The 21,322-nt window shown below is 45.7% G+C and overlaps 1 protein-coding gene across 1 annotated transcript; it reads left to right on the top strand.

Annotated features, from left to right (window-relative positions):
- Positions 1-1,153: 1,153 nt before the first annotated feature.
- klb (klotho beta) lies at positions 1,154-9,344 on the top strand. Its single transcript, XM_055926798.1, has 6 exons — positions 1,154-2,106; positions 2,897-3,410; positions 5,312-5,580; positions 5,758-6,014; positions 6,136-7,070; positions 7,815-9,344. Exons 1-6 carry the CDS (start codon positions 1,369-1,371, stop codon positions 8,255-8,257), a joined length of 3,156 nt encoding a protein of 1,051 aa, XP_055782773.1. The 5' UTR covers positions 1,154-1,368; the 3' UTR covers positions 8,258-9,344.
- The last annotated feature ends 11,978 nt before the right edge of the window (positions 9,345-21,322 follow it).

Here is a 21,322-nt window from a genome sequence, read left to right as displayed (position 1 = left end):
TTTTAGTCCAGGCAGCTCAAAGGTACATCATACTAGTGCAGTGCTTTTCGGAGGGTAGGCCTACATTTGTGCTGTATCATTGCAACCATGCTGATGTCAGGTCAGGTAGAGGTGAAGGATATCCATTCTCCAGCTAAATGGACCCGAACCTAATAACGCCTGTGACACATTTAATGATAAGGTGCTCTATCTCCAACCACCACTTTACAACAACTGGCATCTTCACGGCTACACAAACAACAACATTAAGGATTTGGCAGATGAGGAGTTGTTTCTGTTTTATTTTGTATTTCCTAAGATTAGATCAAAGATAGGTAACACACGCACACACACACACACACACACACACACACACACACACACACACACACACACACACACACACACACACACACACACACACACACACACAATTTGCGGAAGTGAATCAGATCGATCAAGAGGAACATCATGCCTGTTTTTATCTGTCGTCGTCTTTAATCAAATCTAGGATAACAGTGAGGCCAGCCTTGGAGTGATTTGGCCATAAAACCATAGGGAACGCTCAATTCTTCCCCAGTATTCTTTGTGCCCCGTGGCTAAACTGTATTCTATTTGACTCTGATTCCATGAATCCAATTGACATGTGGGTTTTATCTTGTGGATGTGCCCCACAGCTAAACCCTTAACTCAACCTTATTGTGGCTATTTCTCAAACAGGACATTTTGGGTTTGAATAGCTGCAAGAACAAGCCGAAATGTTCCTTTTTATCCATTAGGTTGTAATGATACCAATATGACGGTAAGATTGCTGAAAATAAAATGAAGGGTAAAGCGATAGGGAGAGTATAAGATTTAGCAGGAGACAGTGATTGCGAGATAGAGATGGGGAGAGAGAGAGAGTAAATGGGAGCTACATCTCAGTCATGGAGGTGAGGATGATCGGAGTTCAAGCTAATCATTGACAAAAGGATCATGCGTCTGCCTCAAAGGTGTGTGCGGGTGCGTGTGCTCCTGAGTGTATGAGTCAGTGCTTGTGAGTGTGGTTGTGTGTGTACAATGTACGGTATGTGTCAGAAAGAGGGAGGGGAGAGAAAAGGAGGGCGGGAGAGAGGGAGGTAGAGAGAGAGATAGGGAAGTCCAACCAGGTTAGCCTGTCAGATGGATACTGGACACCTCCTGGCTTCCACATGTAGACGTCTCAGTCTCCTGTACTCGTTCACTTCAATCCCTTCATCTTCCAATCTTCATCATGGATCCCTCACCTTCTGAACATCCGGACCCCTGATACTTGCACAGAAACAGCCCCTCAGACAGAGACCAGCTTATTTCTTCTGAAGGATTTTGGAAAACTCTGGAGAGGATCATTCTTCTTCTACAGACTCCAATATGGCAACATACCTTTTCTCGCTCTTCCTGACAGTGATGGTCTGGCGCAGGGATTTATGTTCCCTGGGGGAGGGCAGGAGGCAGTGGCAGCAGCTAACCACCCCAGAGCCCTTCACCCAGAGCCAGTCCTTCTTCCATGGGACCTTCCCTCCAGGGTTCCTCTGGGGTACGGGGACCTCTGCCTTCCAGACCGAGGGGGCCTGGGACTGTGACGGTAAAGGCCCCTCAATCTGGGATCACTTCACCCACTCAGCCCCCCACCGAGGTGACGGAAGTGTCGCTGACACGGCCAGTGACGGCTACAACCGCTGGGAGGAGGACGTTGAGGCGCTGGGGTACCTCGGGGTGCGCTCCTACGCCTTCTCCCTCTCCTGGCCCCGAATCTTCCCCGACGGTGTTGCCACAGGTCGGCCCAATAGGGTGGCTGTGGAGCACTATGGGAGACTGCTCGACAGGCTCCTGGAGAGGGGAATTGAGCCGGTGGTCACCCTGTTCCACTGGGACCTTCCCCAGGCCCTGGAGGAGCACTACGGGGGGTGGAGGAATGACACCCTGGTGGGTTTGTTTGATGCATACGCTGCCTTCTGTTTTCGAACGTACGGGGGCCGTGTGAGGTACTGGATCACCATACACAACCCCTACCTGGTGGCTGTCCAGGGGTACGGGACAGGGGTGCACGCGCCTGGAGAGACGGGCGACGCCACCGCACCGTTCAATGTGGCCCACAACCTCATCAAGGTAAGGCAGGGTCAAGGGTTAAGGGTCAGAGGATGAAGTTGCCCCATAGTCGATGAGCTTAGGTCAGTGTATTGTTTTCCCTCCAATGGGAATGGTTAGTTTTTCCTAGTTCTGTGTCAAAGGGCAATGGATTACTTGTACCCATTTGGGAGGGGGGTCAGGGGGTTGAGTTGTAAATTAGAACCCTTTGGATAGATTGACTTGTGTGAAATGGTCTGTTGAACAGACCATAGTACAGACTAAGACCCCGTTTAGTCAGACAGCCTGTTCCTGAACTTCGTACTTCTGTGGGTTTTATCAGCTGATGTCGTCAGTGAATGTTTGTGTCTTTCATTGGGTTCAAGACATTACAAGGAAAATGAGTGAAGACATAACACTTGAATAGCCATGGTACATGCTGTGCTTTATTCAGTGGTACATGCTGTGCTTTATTCAGTCAGGTAAAACTAATCCAAATGGTTTTATGTTGTGATATTCAATATTCACTGTGCTCCTTCAGCAGCTATTAGCAGTCATTGACCTCTTGTTAAAAAGTGTGTTTACCTTCTGCCATGAGAGGTTTATTACAGCTGCAGTACTGTGATTAGTAAACAGGACACTTAAGGAGCCACTGGGGGTCAAAGTCTGTGACAGCAACAGTTTTGCGGCTTCATTAATAGTCAGCTTTGTCCCAGTGCATATTCACACTGTACAGGTCCGATGTCTGTAGTATGTGTAATGTCTCTGCCATAATGCAATGCATGTAACAGACCTCCATTTGATTTATTTCAAATTTTATTTTCATTTCCAGGCGCATGCCAAAGCGTGGCACACCTATGACACCTACTTCCGGCCGACTCAGAATGGTAAGGTGTCCATCGTCTTGGGTTCCCATTGGATGGAGCTTAAGAGAGGCCAAGCCACACCAGTCAATATCGAACTCTGCCAGCAGTCTATGGAGGCGGTGCTTGGCTGGTTCGCCAATCCCATCTTCAGGGATGGGGACTACCCAGCTTCCATGAGATCCACCCACAGGGGGCTTCTGCCTGAGTTCACTCCAGAGGAGAAGCACTGGGTGCGGGGAACGGCTGACTTCTTTTCCCTGTCCTTTGGGCCTAACAACCTGCGTCTGGACCGGAGTCTAGCCCACTATGGGCAGACTGTGTACCCGGACATGAGGCGGTTGCTGGGCTGGGTGAGGCTGGAGTATGGGGACCTGCCTGTGCTGGTGGCGGAGGGGGGCTGGTTCTCAGCTGCAGCTGTGGAGAGGGAGGATACAGATGCCATCTACCTGATGAAGAGGTTCATCAAACAGGTGCTGCAAGGTGAGGAGGGGGCAAGGAGGAGGAGGCCGAGGATGGGGGGCAGGATTAGGGAAAACAGAGGAGGTCAACAAGAAAGAGTACATACAGTACCAGTCAAACGTTTAGACACACCTACTCATTCATGGGTTTTTATTTATTTTTTACTATTTTCTACATTGTAGAATAATAGTAAAGACCCCCAATCTAGGAAATAACACATATGGAATCATGTAGTAACCAAAAAAGTGTTAAACAAATCAAAATATATTTTAGATTCTTCAAAGTAGACACCCTCTGTCTTGATGGCAGCTTTGCACACTTTTGACATTCTCTCAACCAGCTTCATGAGGTAGTCACCTGGAAGAAATTTCAATTAACAGGTGTGCCTTGTTAAAAGCTAATTTGTGGAATGTCTTTCCTTCTTAATGCGTTTGAGTCAATCAGTTGTGTTGTGACAAGGTAGGGGTGGTATACAGAAGATAGCCCTATTTGGTAAACGACCAAGTCCATAATACGGCAAGAACAGCTCAAATGAGCAAAGAGAAACAACAGTCCATCATTATTTTGGGGGGCAGGTAGCCTAGCATTGGGCCAGTAACCGAAAGGTTGCTGGATTGAATCCCCGAGCTGATAAGGTAAAAATCTGTCGTCCTGCCCCTGAACAAGGCAGTTAACCCACTGTTCCCTGGTAGGCCGTCATTGTAAATAAGAATTTGTTCTTAACTGACTTGCCTAGTTGAAGAAAGGTTTAAAAAATGAAGGTCAGTCAATGCGGAAGATTTCAAGAACTTTGAAAGTTTCTTCAAGTGCAGTCGCAAAAACCATCAATCGCTATGATGAAATTGGTTCTCATGAGGACTGCCACAGGAAAGGAAGACCTAGGGTGACCTCTGCTGCAAAGGATAAGTTCATTAGAGTTGCCAGCCTCAGAAATTGCAGCACAAATAAATGCTTCACAGAGTTCAAGTAACAGACACATGAGACTGCGTGAATCAGACTTTCATGCATGAATTGCTGCAAAGAAACCACTACTAAAGGACACCAATAAGAAGAAGGGACTTGCTTTGGCCAAGAAACCAGGCAATGAATATGAGACCGGTGGAAAAGTATCCTTTGAGTCCAAATTTTAGATTTGTCTTTGTCATGTCTTTGTGAGACGCAGAGTAGGTGAACAAATCATCTCCACATGTGTGTTTCCCACCGTGAAGCATGGAGGAGGAGGTGTGATGGTGTGGGGGTGCTTTGCTGGTGACACTGTCTGTGATTTCTTTAGAATTCAAGGCACACTTAACCAGCATGGCTACCACAGCATTCTGCAGCAATACGCCGATACGCCATCCTATCTGGTTTGCGCTTAGTGGGACTATCATATGTTTTTCAACAGGACAATGACCCAACACACCTTCAGGCTGTGTAAGGGCTATTTGAACAAGAAAGAGAATGATGGAGTGCTGCATCAGATAAGCTGGCCTCCACAATTACCCAACCTCAACCCAATTGAGATGGTTTGGGATGAGCTGGACCGCAGAGTGAAGGAAAAGCAGGCAACAAGTGCTCAGCATATGTGGGAACTCCTTCAAGACTGTTGGAAAAGCATTCCAGGTGAAGTTGGTTGAGAGAATGCCAAGAGTGTGCAAAGCTGTCATCAAGGCAAAGGGTGGCTACTTTGAAGACTCTAAAATATATTTTTATTTGTTTTTGGTTAGTACATGGTTCCATATGTGTTATTTTATAGTTGTGATGTCTTCACTATTATTCTACAACGTAGAAAATAGTAAAAATAAAGAAAACCCTTGAATGAGTAGGTGTATCCAGACTTTTGACTGGTACTATACATTTAACCTCTGAACTGTTGTGCTATTTGTACCTCCTTGGTAACAGTGTGTCCTCATCTCCTTCGTTCTGTGTTTGTCTGTGTCCAGCGATGGTGTTTGACGGTGTCAGAGTGTTTGGCTACACAGCCTGGTCTCTGGTGGATGGTTTTGAGTGGAACTACGGCTACAGTGTGAGACGAGGCCTGTTCTACCTAGACTTCAGCCAGGCCAACAGAACCAGGGTTCCCAAGACCACTGCTCAGTTCTACAGGCAGGTCATCAAGGACAACGGTTTCCTCAGTGATGAGATCATCGGAGAGGTCAAAGGGCGTTTCCCATGTGACTTCCACTGGGGTGTGGCCGACTCCAGCATACAGGTGAGGGGATGAGAAGGTGAAGAAAGGACACGAGAGCGGGAGGAGAAAGGAAAGAGAGGGTGATTTTATTTTGCAAAACTGCTCTGCCTTCCTTGCTCTTGACCTCGAACAGAACAATAAGCAAGCTAGATGATGCAAATAAAAACAAAAACCCATATATTTCTTCTTTTATCAAAGGTCAATTTCTATCCCTTCTCCCCTCAATTCACCGACTCCCACCTGTACAGCTGGAACCTGACAGGGGATGGGGCACTGCGTCCTGTCCAAGGAGTCAACCTCCACATCAGGGGGCCACAGTGCACTGACTACCTGGCCATCAGTGGTCACGTGAGCCTCTTTAAGTCCACAGGGGCATCTCATTACCTCTTCGCCCTCAACTGGTCCCTAATCCTTGCCCAAGGAGATCTGTCTAATGTGGACACAGAGGCCCTAAGGTAGAGACACAAACTGTGTAATGTGTATTCAAATGTTTACCATACATGCACGCATGCAAACACACACTAAAATGCACGCCTGTATACATACACACTTTGCATTTCAAACTCTTTCTAACAGGTACTACCGCTGCTTCCTCACCGAACTCCACAAGCAGGGCCTGGAGGCTGTGGTCACCCTCTACTACCCTACTAACACTACCCCACTGCTGGGCTTGCCCGGCCCGCTGCATGCCTCTGGCGGCTGGCTGAACCAGAGCACGGTGGAGGCCTTCCAGAGCTACGCAGCCCTCTGCTACAGGGAGCTGGGGCCCTGGGTGAGTTACTGGATTACCATCAATGAGCCCAACAGACTAGTGGATGCCTACAAGATCGGGGAGGAGCAGCATCTGGCAGCCCATAATCTCCTCCTGGCCCACGCTAAGGCCTGGAGGCTTTATGAGAGGGAGTATCTCAGCCAACAGGGAGGACTGGTGTCCCTGGCCCTGCACGCAGACTGGGTAGAACCCGCCAACCCCTTCCTGGAGTCACATGCAACAGCCGCTCAGAGATTCCTGTTGTTTGAGCTTGGTCGTTTCCTAGACCCACTACTAGGGGGCATAGAGGGGGAGGGTAAGAGTGGTAGGTACCCTCCAGAGATGAGGAGGTACTTAGAGGAGAGGGCAAGGGTGATGGGCCTCCCTGGATCCCCATTACCGCACTTCACCGCCCGGGAAAAAGAGGAGCTAGGAGGGGCGCTGGGCTTCATTGCACTGAATCACTTCACCACACGTCTCGTGTCACCACGCCCCCAGTCTCCTCAGACTGCCCCACCTAACCCCCAGCAACCTCCAGACCATGGCTGCCTGCTGATGTCTGACCACACCTGGGCCTCCTCTGGTCTGGAGCAGGCAGTGGTCCCCTGGGGCCTCCGGAGGGTGCTGCGCTGGGTGAAGAAGAGGTATGGAGGGACCCTGCCTGTTATAGTCACAGCTAGTGGGGTGGACGACCAGGCCCCTGTAAATGATCTGCTCAGGCAGTACTACATCAGGAATTACCTGCAGGAGGCCCTCAAAGGTGAGCCTCTCTCTAACCTCCTCAAACTCCCTTCAAACCCCCCAGCTCCAGTCCAATGATAACCCACTAGTTTGCTCTTATCAGAAATACCCTGGAGGTTCTATATGTAACGGATGTGAAATGGCTAGCTAGTTAGCGGGTACGCGCTAGTAGCATTTCAATCAGTTACGTCACTTGCTCTGAGACTTAAGTAGGGTTTCCCCTTGCTCTGCAAGGGCCGCGGTTTTTGTGGAGCGATGGGTAACGCTGCTTCGTGGGTGACTGTTGTTGATGTGTGCAGAGGGTCCCTGGTTCGCGCCCGTGTCGGGGCGAGGGTACGACGTAAAGTTATACTGTTACATATACTTATTTCTATTGTTCGAAATAAACAGATGTCCTCTCTGCAGTTTCTTCTGCAGACAGGTAGAGTAGGGCACTCATTAGCAGCTTTAAGTATGAGAGGTCGAAGGTGACTTTTCTCACAGCTCATTTCCTAACACACCACAGCACACAGCCGTATCACATGAGCCCCCTCATAAAACTCATGGACTTTACTGTATAAGAAACCTTTGAGCTCATAAAGTTCATCCCAGTGAGAACTGTCCTGTACTGAACTAAACGTCCTGTGCAGTACTTTAGCCACAATATAGCTTCAATTGGTTTATGGCCGCCCACACAGGCTACAGCTTCTCTGTTGACATTGCTTTTCTGTATGTAGAAAGAGGGATTCTGACCTCACCTCACCCTGTTTTTGCTCCTCTCCAGCTCGTCAGTTGGATGGAGTCAACCTAAAGGGCTTCTACGTCTGGAAGCTGCAGGATCGACACGTCCCTGAGTTCGGCCTCTTCACCTCTTCCCACCACCAGTCCCGACCCAAAGCCTCCATCGCAGCCTACAGAGAGATCATCGAGCGCAGCGGTTTCCCTGGCAACAACGTCACATCCTCCTGCAGGATCATTGACCGCAGGGCGGTGTGTTCCATCTGCGCTCACATCTCAGAGAACAAACTGCTGCTGTTCTTCGCTGCATGTCTCCTCCTTACGTTAGCTATGCTGGTGGGGGTCGTCATCGTCGTCGTCAGGGGGAAGAGGACTAGGAGGAGGGTGGGTTTGCCGGTGTGTCCCATCCCGCTCGGGAGGAAGTGTCAGCCGTGGGAGAGAGTGTCACTACAGAGTGTGACGGATAGGATCTGCGTGGTCCGCCGTTAGTCAGGGCCTCATTCATACTGAGTTTGTTCCTGTTGTAGTGGCCTGCAGGTTTTACACGCCAGCCAAGCTTCAATGAGAGCGCCATGGTCCCCTTTTGAGTAGTGGTTCTTAGGGACAGGTCTAGAATCAGCTTACCCTCCCCAAAGCCTAACCTTGAACTTAGTGGATTAGTGGAAATTTAGATCAGTGTCTAGGGGGCAACTTCATTATACTCCACATGCCCAATGGGACTGTGCTCAACGCAGCGGGGTCAGCAAGGGCCAAGGGGTCATCTTCACTGAGTGACAAGTAGCCCACATATTGATGATCAATGGAGAGGCAATTAACATAATTGACAGTATGTAGGCTATATTTTATCACAGACAAGAATATGATGTTGCCATGGGACTGTTTTGTTGTTTCGTTGTCAGGACGTTGGCTATAACTTGAGATCTTCTATGAATGCTGCTGTTGTGATGTACTGATCATGTATTGCGTACAAGACTGGCCTGTTAGTATGACTTGTTGGTGTGTGTCATTGTGTGTCCTCACCTGTCTTATAATTTGGTGGGTACTTACAAGTTGTACAAGTGTGAATTTATACGTGTGAATTGTAATTTTTTTTAAATTTTTGTTGAATATCCTAACTCTCCCTGAGACACCCTCGGAGAGTCTTTGTGTGTTTGTAGTCAGGAGTTCCTAACAGAGGGAGTCTGCGCTGATGGCAGTAGTGTTTTTCCGTCTGTGCTCCAGAGACAAAACCACTTGAACATGTTATCTGCACATGGCTAACTCGAGCACTTATTCGAATTTATTATTGTCAATGATTGTGCACCTTTTTTGTGAAGATGATGTGCAATGTTTGCTGAGTTCAAAACATTTTATTCTGTAAATTAATCCAAAATAATGAATTATATATGAAATAAAATGAAATCGTTGTGCCAGAAGTTGCTGCTCTATATGGGCACTGTTTCCTTCAGACACTGCTGCCCTCTTGTGGGGGTCTTATGTCCCAAAACTGGTTCAGGGCCCTTGATAAGAAAATAGAGAGAGAATGAGAGAGAGAATTGAGAGAGTGAGAGAGAAATAATTAGTAGAGAGAGAATTGAATTGAGAGAGAGAGAACTGAGAGAGAATTTAATTGAGAGAGAGAGAGAGAGAGAGAGAGAGAGAGAGAGAGAGAGAGAGAGAGAGAGAGAGAGAGAGAGAGAGAGAGAGAGAGAGAGAGAGAGAGAGAGAGAGAGAGAGAGAGGGAGAGGGAGAGGGAGAGGGAGAGGGGAGAGGGAGAGGGAGAGGGAGAGGGAGAGGGAGAGGGAGAGGGAGAGGGAGAGGGAGAGGGAGAGGGAGAGGGAGAGGGAGAGGGAGAGGGAGAGGGAGAGGGAGAGGGAGAGGGAGAGGGAGAGGGAGAGGGAGAGGGAGAGGGAGAGGGAGAGGGAGAGGGAGAATCCAAGATGGCGTAGCAGTGCAGACGTTATTTGTTGTTGTCCCGTGTACATTTAGTTTTTTTGGTCTTTTTTGTATATATTTCAATCTCTTTTTCCATTTTTAAGTTAAATATACCTTCCAGCAACCCGCCTCACCCAATGTGATACGAATCTGCAATTTTTTTTTTTTACCCCCTTTTCTCCCCAATTTTCGTGGTATCCAATCGCTAGTAATTACTATCTTGTCTCATCGCTACAACTCCCGTACGGGCTCGGGAGAGACAAAGGTCGAAAGCCATGCGTCCTCCGAAGCACAACCCAACCAAGCCGCACTGCTTCTTAACACAGCGCCCTCCAACCCGGAAGTCAGCCGCACCAATGTGTCGGAGGAAACACCGTGCACCCGCCCCAACGGTTAGCGCGCACTGCGCCCGGCCTGCCACAGGAGTCGCTGGAGCGCGATGAGACAAGGATATCCCTACCGGCCAAACCCTCCCTAACCCGGACGATGCTATGCCAATTGTGCGTCGCCCCACGGACCTCCCGGCCGCGGCCGGCTGCGACAGAGCCTGGGCGCGAACCCAGAGACTCTGGTGGCGCAGCTAGCACTGCAATACAGTGCTCTAGACCACTGCGCCACCCGGGAGGCCGAATCTGCTATTTTAAGATATTATAGCTAGAACCTCCATCAGAAGCTAGCCATCAGAATCTAATCTAGCTACTAGCTATTTAGTCATTGTTAGCCACTGATAGCGGCCTTTACCTTTAGCTCAGACACCAGACGCTTTTAGCCTGGATAATACTTGCCAGTCTGCACAGCACGATATCAACCCTGAGCATACCGGACTGCTTTTCTCCACTACATCACTGGATTCCTGCTGTAAGCTCTGGATCTTTGCATTGGATCATCGCAGCTAGCTAGCTGCTACCGAGTGGCTATTGTGGCTAACGCCCTTGTCCCGAAGCTAGCACCAGTTAGCCTCGAGCCAGGCGCATCTCCCGGCTAGCAAATGAAATTACTCCAGCTACAATACCTATTTTGCCAATTGACCTGGACCCTTTGTCGACACGGAGCCCCGCCGATCCATCACGACTGGTCTGCCAATGTAATTCCGTCGGATGTGCCCTCAACCGGCCTTTGCCGGACGTCGGTGAAGACGTTTCTGCTAGCCCCGGCCTGCTAACTTTATGAACGCCGTGTTTCCCGCTTGCTAGCGTAGAACTTTGCAGGTTAGCGGCTTCCCTGTTTCATCTATTGCTGTTCACTGGACCCTATGAACACTTGGCTACATAACTGATGCATGCTGGACTGTTCATTAATCACGGTACTCCATTTTGTTTATTTTGTTTATCTGTCGGCCCCAGCCTCGAACTCAGGCCCTGTGTGTAGTTAACTGACCCTCTCTGCCCATTCATCACCATTTTACCTGTTGTTGTTGCCTTAGCTGATTAGCTGTTGTTGTCTTAACAGTTGTTGTCTTAGCTCTCCCAATCAACACCTGTGATTGGTTTATGCCTCGCTTTATGTCTCTCTCTAATGTCAATATGTCTTGTATACTGTTGTTTAGGGTAGTTATCATTGTTTTATTTTACTGCGGAGCCCCAAGTCCCACTCAACATGCCTCAGATAGCTTTTTTGTCCCACCTCCCACACATGCGGTGACCTCACCCAGCATAACTAGTGCGTCCAGAGATGCAACCTCTCTTATCGTCACTCAATGCCTAGGTTTACCTCCACTGTACCCACACCCTACCATACCTCTGTCTGTACATTATGCCCTGAATCTATCCTACCACGCCCAGAAATCTACTCCTTTTATTCTCTGTCCCCAACGCACTCCTCCTCTGTTCCTCGGGTGATGTAGAGGTTAACCCAGGCCCTGTGTGTCCCCAGGCCCTCTCATTTGTTGACTTCTGTAACCGTAAAAGCCTTGGTTTCATGCATGTTAACATCAGAAGCCTCCTCTCTAAGTTTGTTTTACTCACTGCTTTAGCACACTCTGCCAACCCTGATGTCCTTGCCGTGTCTCAGGGTTGGCAGAGTGTGCTAAAGCAGTGAGTAAAACATGTCCTTGCCGTGTCTGAATCCTGGCTTAGGAAGGCCACCAAACATTCTGAGATTTCCATCCCCAACTACATTTTCTGTCAAGATAGAACTGCCAAAGGGGGAGGAGTTGCAATCTACTGCAGATATAGCCTGCAAAGTTCTGTCATACTTTCCAGGTCTATGCCCAAACATTTGAAGTTTCTAATTTTAAAAATGAATCTCTCCAGAAATAAGTCTCTCACTGTTGCCGCCTGTTATAAATCCCTCTCAGCCCCCAGCTGTGCCCTGGACACCATATTTGAATTGATTGCCCCCCATCTATCTTCAGAGTTCATTCTGTTAGGTGACCTAAACTGGGATATGCTTAACAACCCCGGCCATCCTACAATTTAAGTTAGATACAATCTCACACAAATTATCAAGGAACCCAGCAGGTACAACCCTAAATCTGTAAACATGGGCACCCTCATAGATATTATCCTGACCAACTTGCCCTCCAAATACACCTCTGCTGTTTTCAATCAGGATCTCAGCGATCACTGCCTCATTGCCTACATCCGTTATGGGTCCGCGGTCAAACGACCACCCCTCAACACTGTCAAACGCTCCCTAAAACACTTCTGCGAGCAGGCCTTTCTAATCGACCTGGCTCGGATATCCTGGAAGGATATTGACCTCATCCCGTCAGTAGAGGATGCCTGGTCGTTCTTTAAAAGTAATATCCTCACCATCATAAATAAGCATGCCCCTTTCAAAAAATGTAGAACTAAGAACAGATATAGCCCTTGGTTCACTCCAGACCCGACTGCCCTCTCAACATCAGCAAGATGCGCAGTCCAATGATGAAAACATCAGTAGCCTAAAAGTCATAAGCGCTAAGTGTGCTTGATAAATAGTGAAAATTGGCACAAAAGCAATAATGGCATTATAATGAATGTGTCAATATGACAGCAGTCAAAAATAGTCAATTCTTGTCAGCTCGTGGTTACATGGTGTGCGTCTTCATGCAATGGCATCAGACATCCATGTCACATAAACCACAAAGCTGGTGAGTGCATTGCTGATGTTGTTTTTTGCTTGAGATGTAGCTCTAAGTGATTACATTTTGTGCTGATAATCGTCCATAGCATTGTCACCGGCTTGTTCTTTCCAAACAGTGCCACCCCTCCACTCTTCTCTCCTGTCTCACCTGCTCAGTGGACACGATTCTGTTTTTTTTTCGCGCTTAGGCCTCGGAGATGTATGTTCAGGCTGAGGCTCAGAATCAGAAGAATAATCATCTGAGATGTCACGATCGATTCATCCCCACCATCTGAGTCGTTTTCATTCAGATTTTGTAGCAACGCTAGGTCTTCTTGCCATTGTAAATTATGCACGCTCTCACTGTGTACTCCAAGTACTGTAGGCCAGAGTAGACTGATAAGACTGCTTGGATTCGGTGGACTGATATAGGCTTAGGGCTGTGGAGGTGACCGTATTACCGCCACACTTGCCAAACCCGGTGGTCACTAGTCATGAAGGCAGTCAAATTCCATGTGACAGTTTAGTCACGGTAATTAGGCTTCTCCAAGCTCTAATGCTGCTGATGGTCATTAGTAGCCTTATAAACTTCCTGGTACTCAGCACTCCCTCTAATCACTCTGACATCAATGCAAATGTAATCGAAAATCAAACATTTCATGAGAGCCCATGAGCTCATGTTGTGCAACATTTCTATAGGCTAACAATTGTGTGAGAAAATAGAGTGATGGCCTCTAATAAAAAGAGGAGGATCCCATCAGCTTTCTATAGACTAGGCCTACTATGTTTATTTCTCAACTTTAATAATATTAAGCAAATTGTTTATGTTTACAACAGGAGTATTACATACCTGGCTGGCGTGAAAATGAACCACAGGAAAAGCATCCTCCATTCGGTATTTAAGTGCATAGATGACATGTATTTTTTCCCACTGCCCCTATTTCAAGACACGTGCATGATAATGGTCCATTCTAAATCAAAACAAATTTTACACATACAGTACCAGTCAAAAGTTTGGTCACACCTACTCATTCAAGGGTTTTTCTTTATTATGACTATTTTCTACAATATAGAATAATAGTGAAGACATCAAAACTATGAAATAACACATACGGAATCATGTAGTAACCAAAAAAGTGTTAATTATTTTTATATTTTAGATTCTTCAAAGTAGCCACCCTTTGCCTTGATGACAGCTGTCACGCCTGCTCCCGCTCTCCCTTTCTGGCGCTTGAGGGCGCCGGGCTGTCATTACGGACACTTGTCATCATTGGACTCACCTGGACTCCTTCCCTTTGTTGATTGCCCCATCTATAACTGTCTGCACCCCTGTTTGTTCCCTGTGTCAGCATTAATGTCGTTATGTGTTCATGTCCAGACGCTGTCCTCTCCTGTTCCATGTCTGTTGCTAATTAAATGTTCACTCCCTGTACCTGCTTCTTGTCTCCAGCGTTGATCCTTACAGACAGCTTGCATTCTTTTAACCAACTTCACCTGGAATGCTTTTCCGACAGTCTTGAAGGAGTTCCCACATATGCTGAGCACTTGTTGCCTGCTTTTCCTTCACTCTGCGGTCCAACTCATCCCAAACCATCTCAATTGGGTTGAGGTCAGGTGATTGTGGAGTTAAGCTCATCTGATGCAGCACTTCATCATTCTCCTTCTTGGTCAAATAGCCCTTACACAGCCTGGAGGTGTGTTGGGTCGTTGTCCTGTTGAAAAACATATGATAGTCCCATTAAGCGCAAACCAGAAGGGATGGCATATCGCTGCAGAATGCTGTGGAAGCCATGCTGGTTAACCTGTCTAGGATCAGCGTGGCGCTAGCGGCACCCCCCCCCCCCCCACTGAAAAACCAGTGCCGCGAAATTCAAAAAAAATTTTTTTTTTAAATATTTAACTTTCACACATTAAAGTCCAATACAGCTAATGAAAGACACAGATCTTGTGAATCCAGTCAACATTTCCGATTTTTAAAATGTTTTACAGGGAAGACACAATATGTAAAGATGTACATCTATTACCTAAAAACACATTAGCATAATCCACCATCTTTTATTTGTCCACCAACACCAGTAGCCATCACCAATTCGGCTAAACTAAGATATTTATAGCCCCTAACCAACAAAAAAACTCATTAGATGACAGTCTGATAACATATTTATGGTATGGGATAGGTTTTGTTAGAAAAAAGTGCATATTTCAGGTAGATGGCATAGTTTACAATTGCACCCACCATCACAAATGGACTAGAATAATTACAATGAGCAACGTGTTTACCTAACTACTAATCATCAAACATTTCGTAAAAATACACAGCATACACGAATCGAAAGACACAGATCCTGTGAATACAGACAATATTTCAGATTTTCTAAGTGTCTTACAGCGAAAACACAATAAATCGTTATATTAGCTTAGCACATAGCAATTAGCAGCCCAGCATTGATTCTAGCCAAAGTGAGCGATAAAAGTCAACATCGCCAAAAGATATTAATTTTTTCACTAACCTTCTCAGAATTCTTCCGATGACACTCCTGTAACATCACATTACAACATGCATATACAGTTTGATCGAAAATGTTTATATTTAGCCCCCAAAATCATGGTTAGACAATGTGAAATGTAGCTCAGTTGGTCAGAAAATGTCCTTGCGCCACTTAGACAGTGATCTACTCTTATACATAAATACTCATAAACGTGACTAAAAAATACAGGGTGGACAGGGATTGATAGACAATTTAATTCTTAATACAATTGCGTTATTACATTTTTTAATTTATCCTTACTTTTCAATACAGTTTGCGCCAAGCGAAGCTACGTCAAAAAACATGGCGTCCTAAGCCACTAAAATGTTTCGACAGAAACACGATTTATCATAATAAAAATGTCCTACCTTGAGCTGTTCTTCCATCAGTATCTTGGGCAAAGGATCCTTTCTTGGGAGAAATCGTCTTTTGGTGGAAAGCTGTCCTCTTGCCATGTGGAAATGTCAACTGCGTTCGGGATGAACTGAAAAGCGTGCCCAACTTTTCACATCGTTGCAAAAATAAATGTCCCAAAATCGCACTAAACGGATATAAATTGCTATAAAACGCTTTAAATTAACTACCTTATGATGTTTTTAACTCCTATAACGAGTGAAAAGATGACCGGAGAAATATAACAGGCTAAACTAACGCTTGGAACAAGTGCGCGCCGGTGTCCTCTTGGCTCATGACGCAGCTCCCAAAGAATGACTAGCTTCAGGGTTTTTTCATTTGTAGGGCCTGTGAACGCGCAATCGACCCCGTTGGAATCGTCATCACGTAAAGGCATCCAGGGGAAGACGTAAGAAGTGTCCGTATAGTCATAGCAACGACAGTGCCCTTTTAAATGACTTCAGAACAGTGGCCAACATTTCTCAAATCTGACTCCATGTCAGGGAAATTGCTGTAGAATGGGCTCTGTTCCACTTAGAGACAAAATTTCAACTCCTATAGAAACTATAGACTGTTTTCTATCCAATAATAATAATAATATGCATATTGTACGATCAAGGATTTTGTGGGAAGCCGTTTAAAAAATTAGCCAAATTAGCATAAGTAGTCTAAACAGCGCCCCCATCCCCAACAGGTTAAGTGTGCCTTGAATTCTAAAGAAATCACAGACAGTGTCACCAGCAAAGCACCCCCACACCATCACACCTCCTCTTCCATGCTTCACGGTGGGAAACACACGTGGAGATTATCTGTTCACCTGTCTCACAAAGACATGGCGGTTGGAACCAGAAATCTAAAATTTGGACTCAAAGGACAGATTTCCACCGGTCTAATATCCATTGCCTGGTTTCTTGGCCCAAGCAAGTCCCTTCTTCTTATTGGTGTCCTTTAGTAGTGGTTTCTTTGCAGCAATTCGACCACGAAGGCCTGATTCACGCAGTCTCCTCTGAACAGTTGATGTTGAGATGTGTCTGTTACTTGAACTCTGTGAAGCATTTATTTGTGTTGCAATCTCTGAGGCTAGTAACTCTAAATGAACTTATCCTCTGCAGCAGAGGTAACTCTGGGTCTTCCTTTCCTGTGGCGGTCCTCATGAGAGCCAGTTTCATCATAGCGATTGATGGTTTTTGCGACTGCAATCAAAGTTCATGAAATCTTCCGCATTGACTGGCCTTCATGTCTTAAAGTAATGATGGACTGTTGATTCTCTTTGCTTATTTGAGCTGTTCTTGCCGTATCTTCTGTATACCTCCACTACCTTGTCACAACACAACTGATTGGCTCAAACACATTCAGAAGGAAAGAAATTCTACAAATACTTTTAACAAGGCAGACGTGTTAATTGAAATACGTTCCAGGTGACTACCTTATGAAGCTGGTTGAAAGAATGCCAAGAGTGTGCAAAGCTGTCATCAAGGCAATGGGTGGCTACCTTGAAGAATCGCAAATATAACAAAAATGTTGGTTTGTTTAACACTGTTTTGGTTCCTACATGATTCCATATGTGTTATTTCATCATTTTTATGTATTCACTATTATTCTACAATGTAGAAAATAGTAAAAAATAAAGAAAAACCCTTGAATGAGTAGGTGTGTCCAAACTTTTGACTGGTACTGTATATTATTTAGTATTTGTAAAGACAAGATTAAATCAAGAAGAGTCTGATGGGTGACAATATTAGCCTATCACTTGTGAATGATGCCCAGCATAAGAAACTGCCTTTTTCTTGAGACTTTTTCGAATCATAGTCGCACACCTCATGTAGCCTAGCCCATAGGCCTATATGTTTTGATAAGGTTAGTATCACAACTGAAGTGGTCAAATAACTTCTTAAAATTAAGCACATTAATCCGCTTTACAAGGGGTTTTAAGAGCCTAACTGGCATACATAAGCAGCACGTGAGTTTCAAGTTTGGGGAAGATCATTTTCACCATAAAAATGCATCTTTATAAAAAGGATTACATGCATAATTGCATTTGCGGTCACTTTTGATAATTGTGTTTTCCGCTAATGGAACATTCGTGCTTATATCCTACTGCCATGTGCACATTTGCTGCGCTTATAATGTGAAGAAATAGCCTATTAGTTTATTAACATTTTAAGCTAAACATTCTGATCTGTTGCGTCAGCCACATTGAGTAAATACTTTTTTTTTATGCTAGTGGTTGTATTCATTTGGGATCTATTGCACCCCACCACTGGCCCAGACTATGTTTGGAATATTTATTTCTCACACAGAATAGAATAGGTCGACTTGAATACTATGGGGGATAGTAGAGTGACATAGGTAGGCTAGTGCTTTTGCTGTTTGTTCGGCTTACTCATCTTGTTGGCTGACGAAAAGCAAATGTTGACAGTTCTTCCAATATCTTCAATATGCACCTCGGAATTGGACAAGGACATGCGCAGTTGCGTCCCTGATTTGTCTGTCTTCACTTGTAGCCTGTGAGAAAAACTCGATCATGTGATGGAGAGCCATGTGAGTGAGAGGGCTTCGGTTTGTGCAGCACTCAGGGAGAAGCGCACAACACAGCACTACGAGCCGAAAAGGGCATGGTTTGTTTTAGGGTGCATTATGGCCACACAAAGGGGATGCCACCATGAAATTGTAGATATTATCAAGTGCTTGTCAAATTGTGAATGAGAGATTATTGAAGCCTGATCAAAAAAACAAAACCTAGGAACAGTGGGTTAGCTAGCTGCCTTGTTCAGGGGGCAGAGCGAGATAATTTTTACCGTGTCAGCTCGGGGATTCGATCTTGCAACCTTTCGGTTACAAGGCCAATGCTCCAACCACTAGACTACCTGCGCACTCTCTCAAATTGTATGGAGAAAATATACTTTCTAGAAAATATACTATAAAATATAATAAAATAATGCCACGGAATTCTAAGCAATTTTTTTCAGCTAAATGAATTAGTATAGCCCACAGCCATTTCACATAGCCAGATCAGGACGTAACATAAGGACAACTCAGAGTATGCTATTATTTTCTTATGTAATAGACCACCTTTTCTTCATATCATGCTTCTTTAGACCTGTATAAAATAAATAATGGATTCATTGTGAAGGTGTAGGCTATATTACATGAATTTGTTAGACTTTTTAAAATGTAGATGTTTCAAAGGTCTGCATCAGTGGCTTTTACCTCTTGGGGATGTCATTCGAAAACATAATGTTAACTTTCACTGCTATGCGGATGACACACAGCTGTACATTTCAATGAAACATGGTGAAGCCCCAAAATTGCTCTCGCTAGAAGCCTGTGTTTCAGACATAAGGAAGTGGATGGCTGAAAACGTTCTACTTTTAAACTCGGACAAAACAGAGAGGCTTGTTCTAGATTCCAAGAAACAAAGAGATCTTCTGTTAAATCTGACAATTAATCTTGATGGTTGTAAAGTCGTCTCAAATAAAACTGTGAAGGACCTCGGCGTTACTCTGGACACTGATCTCTCTTTTGACGAACATATCAAGACTGTTTCAAGGACAGCTTTTTTCCATCTATGTAACATTGCAAAAATCAGACATTTTCTGTCCAAAAATGATGCAGAAAAATTCATCCATGCTTTTGTTACTTCTAGGTTAGACTACTGCAATGCTCTACTTTCTGGCTACCCGGATAAAGCACTAAATAAACTTCAGTCAGTGCTAAATACGGCTGCTAGAATCCTGACCAGAATCCAAAAATTTGATCATATTTCTCCAGTGCTAGCCTCCCTACACTGGCTTCCTGTTAATGCTCTTACCTATCTTTCCGAGTTGGTCCTGCCGTACATACCTACACGTACGCTACGGTCACAAGACGCAGGCCTCCTAATTGTCCCTAGAATTTCTAAGCAAATAGCTGGAGGCAGGGCTTTCTCCTATAGATCTCCATTTTTATGGAATGGTCTGCCTACCCATGTGAGAGATGCAGACTCGGTCTCAACCTTTAAGTCTTTATTGAAGACTCATCTCTTCAGTAGGTCCTATGATTGAGTGTAGTCTGGCCCAGGAGTGTGAAGGTGAATGGAAAGGCTCTGGAGCAAAGAACCGCCCTTGCTGTCTCTGCCTGGCCGGTTCCCCTCTCTTCACTGGGATTCTCTGCCTCTAACCCTATTACAGGGGCTGAGTCACTGGCTTACTGGTGCTCTTTCATGCCGTCCCTAGGAGGGGTGCGTCACTTGAGTGGGTTGAGTCACTGACGTGATCTTCCTGTCTGGATTGGCGCCCCCCCTTGGGTTGTGCCGTGGCGGAGATCTTTGTGGGCTATACACGGCCTTGTCTCAGGATGGTAAGTTGGTGGTTGAAGATATCCCTCTAGTGGTGTGGAGGCTGTGCCTTGGCAAAGTGGGTGGGGTTATATCCTTTCTGTTTGGCCCTGTCCGGGGGTATCATCGGATGGGGCCACAGTGTCTCCTGACCCCTCCTGTCTCAGCCTCCAGCATTTATGCTGCATTAGTTTATGTGTCGGGGGGCTAGGGTCAGTTTGTTATATCTGGAGTACTTCTGTCTTATCCGGTGTCCTGTGTGAATTTAAGTATGCTCTCTCTAATTCTCTCTTTCTTTCTCTCTCTCGGAGGACCTGAGCCCTAGGACCATGCCACAGGACGACCTGACATGATGACTCCTTGCTGTCCCCAGTCCACCTGGCCGTGCTGCTGCTCCAGTTTCAACTGTTCTGCCTGCGGCTATGGAACCCTGACCTATTCACCGGACGTGCTACCTGTCCCAGACCTGCTGTTTTCAACTCTCTAGAGACCGCAGGAGCGGTAGAGATACTTTTAATGATCGGCTATGAAAAGCCAACTGACATTTACTCCTGAGGTGCTGCACCCTCGACAACTACTGTGATTATTATTATTTGACCATGCTGGTCATTTATGAACATTTGAACATCTTGGCCATGTTCTGTTATAATCTCCACCCGGCACAGCCAGAAGAGGACTGGCCACCCCTCATAACCTGGTTCCTCTCTAGGTTTCTTCCTAGGTTTTGGCCTTTCATGGGAGTTTTTCCTAGCCACCGTGCTTCTACCCCTGCATTGCTTGCTGTTTGGGGTTTTAGGCTGGGTTTCTGTACAGCACTTTGAGATATCAGCTGATGTACGAAGGGCTATATAAATACATTTGATTTGATTTGATTTGTAGGCTGTGTGTGGAAGCCAGGAGATGCTAAAAGTGTTTATGATAATTAATGGTCAATTACCGTGAGACCAACAGTTATTTGCTTGACAATCACCGACTGACAAAATTTCATGACTTCCACAGCCTACCATTTTGAGATTATAATTAGAATAGATTAATACAATAGAAGGGCCCGCCCTGTTCTTTATTCACAATTGTTGATTGCGTAATAATTATGCATCGTTCGCTTCACCTCGCTCATCAACTCACCCATTCTCCCAATCATACTTTACTTAATTTATTTAAACTGTTGTTAAATTCCTGAAATTAGTTTCGGTATAGTTTAGGTTGAGTTTCGAGGCAATTATCAGGGTGGTTATCAACTGGAAATGGCACCTTCAACTATCGTAGAAGGAGCGGAGCAGGTTCTACTGTCTGGAGAAGAAACTACTCACCGGAGAAACATATGAGCGAGCGAAACAGCGCCCCTTTGTCTTACTATAC

The sequence above is a fragment of the Salvelinus fontinalis genome, chromosome 6 (assembly GCF_029448725.1).
Source record: "Salvelinus fontinalis isolate EN_2023a chromosome 6, ASM2944872v1, whole genome shotgun sequence".
Taxonomy (NCBI): domain Eukaryota; kingdom Metazoa; phylum Chordata; class Actinopteri; order Salmoniformes; family Salmonidae; genus Salvelinus; species Salvelinus fontinalis.
Note: the sequence above shows the minus strand (reverse complement) of the source record. Positions and strands in the feature narration are given on the sequence as shown.

Excerpts from the sequence above, each read along its gene's own strand:
- klb (XM_055926798.1), top strand. The coding sequence starts at position 1,369 with ATGGCAACATACCTTTTCTCGCTCTTCCTGACAGTGATGGTCTGGCGC. Across the intron at positions 5,581-5,757 it reads TGGCCGACTCCAGCATACAG|GTCAATTTCTATCCCTTCTC; the intron begins GTGAGGGGATGA and ends CTTTTATCAAAG. Across the intron at positions 7,071-7,814 it reads CCTGCAGGAGGCCCTCAAAG|CTCGTCAGTTGGATGGAGTC; the intron begins GTGAGCCTCTCT and ends GCTCCTCTCCAG.